General features: G+C 62.8%; 1 protein-coding gene across 1 annotated transcript in view; it reads left to right on the forward strand.

Annotated features, from left to right (window-relative positions):
- Window positions 1-1679, forward strand: part of SNED1 (sushi, nidogen and EGF like domains 1) — a gene marked incomplete at its 5' end in the record, with an annotated part of 56460 nt that overhangs the window by 35001 nt on the left and 19780 nt on the right. The window contains 1 exon segment of the mRNA XM_023521082.1: window positions 34-378. Within this exon segment, the coding sequence (XP_023376850.1) occupies window positions 34-378 (345 nt within the window).

The following is a 1679-nucleotide window of genomic DNA, read 5'->3' on the forward strand; positions in this document are numbered from 1 at the left end:
CGCCCCCGGCCGAACAACCCCTTTGTCCCCCAGGACCCCACCCTGTTGAGGGCCTCGAGGCTACCAACGTGACCGCCGTGGCCATCTCAGTGCGGTGGGCTCTGCACAGGATCCACCATGCCACGGTCAGCAGTGTCCGTGTGTCCATCCGCCACCCTGAGGCGCAGGAGGACCAGTCCGCCGAGGTGGACAAGAGCGTGGACAGGTTCACGTTTGGGTAAGAGCTCGGCCGGCCTCCTTCGTCCTGGGGCATGTGCCTCCCGTGTCTCCGGGCACCTCCCTCACACCAGGCCGTGCCACCTCCCAAGGTCTCATTCCTGACTCGCCTCCTCACGGGGCTGCTGGACAAGTGTCCGAGTCTCCCAGAAGAGCAGGGACACCCTTAAAATCTGGGGGCAGCGTCTCCTGCACAGATAGTGAGCGAGACGCTCCGGTGACCAGCCCAGAGTCCTTTTAGCCTGAGGCATGCAGACCCTCCGAGAGGGAAATGAGGGCGACCGATGGGTTGCCTTAAATTTTTTTGTTCAGATAATCCGTTCGCACCTTAAACTAGGCATATAAACTTATGCCAAATTTTTATAAGTTAAACACAAACAAAACTACAAAATAAATAAAGTTCAAATGAACATCAGGGACCCAGAATGGCTGCTGATGGGCCAGGTTCCAGGCTGCGTCCCCGCTGGACCCCGTGGGTGGTTCCAGCCCCGCTCAGGGCTGGCGGGCAGAGCTGGAAGACGGAGTGCAGGGGAGAGGTGGCCCAGCCACCTGGGGCGCTGGACTCGGGCCTGCACAGGACACAGCGGCAGCCAAGGGAGCCCCCCTCTAACTGCTGTGCCCGACAACGGCGTCCAGGCGGGCTTGGCGGGAGCAGCTCTGCCGTCTCCGGCCGCGGTCATGGGGAGGGGGCCTTGGGGACCGCGGGTGCCAGGCGAGGTGCTCTGCCTCCCGTCCCTCCTTGGAACCACCCACACTTCTCTACATTTCTAGTTTGCAGACTTACCGAGACCATTTTTTCCCAAGTGTGTGTGTTCTTTCTCTCCAACCAGACGGCCACCCGTGTGGGGGACAAGACTCTGTCTCTTAAGTGTCACTGTGACTTTCCCCGGTTTTACAACCTGCCCCGTTCCAAAAAACAACGCAACAGAAACATAAACGGGGCCCCCGGGTAGGCACTCGGTGACTGTGTCGGGGTCCCCAAGGCCACCCCCAGGCTCGCTGCGGGGGCTCCCAGGACTTACAGATCCCAGAAATGGCACAAAGCGCACGGAAGGAAGAGGTGCACAGGGAGAAGTGGGGGCCCAGGCACGGCCCCCAGAGCCCCCTCCTCGTGGAGCCGCACGGGCCACGCTTCGTCCCCCGCCCCCGGCTGTGACGACACGCGTGAGGACCAGGGAAGCCCGTGAAGATGCGGCGCCCGGGGGTCTGGGGCGGGTCACGGCGCGCACTGCCTGGGGAAGAGCCCAGGCCCCGGAGGAAGCGGGCTCGGCCTGACCCGCATGTTGCAGCGAGGCCCTCTTGTCCGCGAGGGGCTGGGGATCATCCTGGGAATTCCGGCCAAGGGCCACCTTGCCTCCTGTCCAGGCAGGAGAGGAGACAGGTCCCCCCAGGCTGTACACCAGCCTCTGATCACACCGCGGCCACTCCAGGCAGGCCTCTCCCTGCACTAGGAGCTTCTGAGA

This window comes from Pteropus vampyrus, unplaced genomic scaffold (genome assembly GCF_000151845.1).
Source record: "Pteropus vampyrus isolate Shadow unplaced genomic scaffold, Pvam_2.0 Scaffold291, whole genome shotgun sequence".
NCBI classification, from domain to species: domain Eukaryota; kingdom Metazoa; phylum Chordata; class Mammalia; order Chiroptera; family Pteropodidae; genus Pteropus; species Pteropus vampyrus.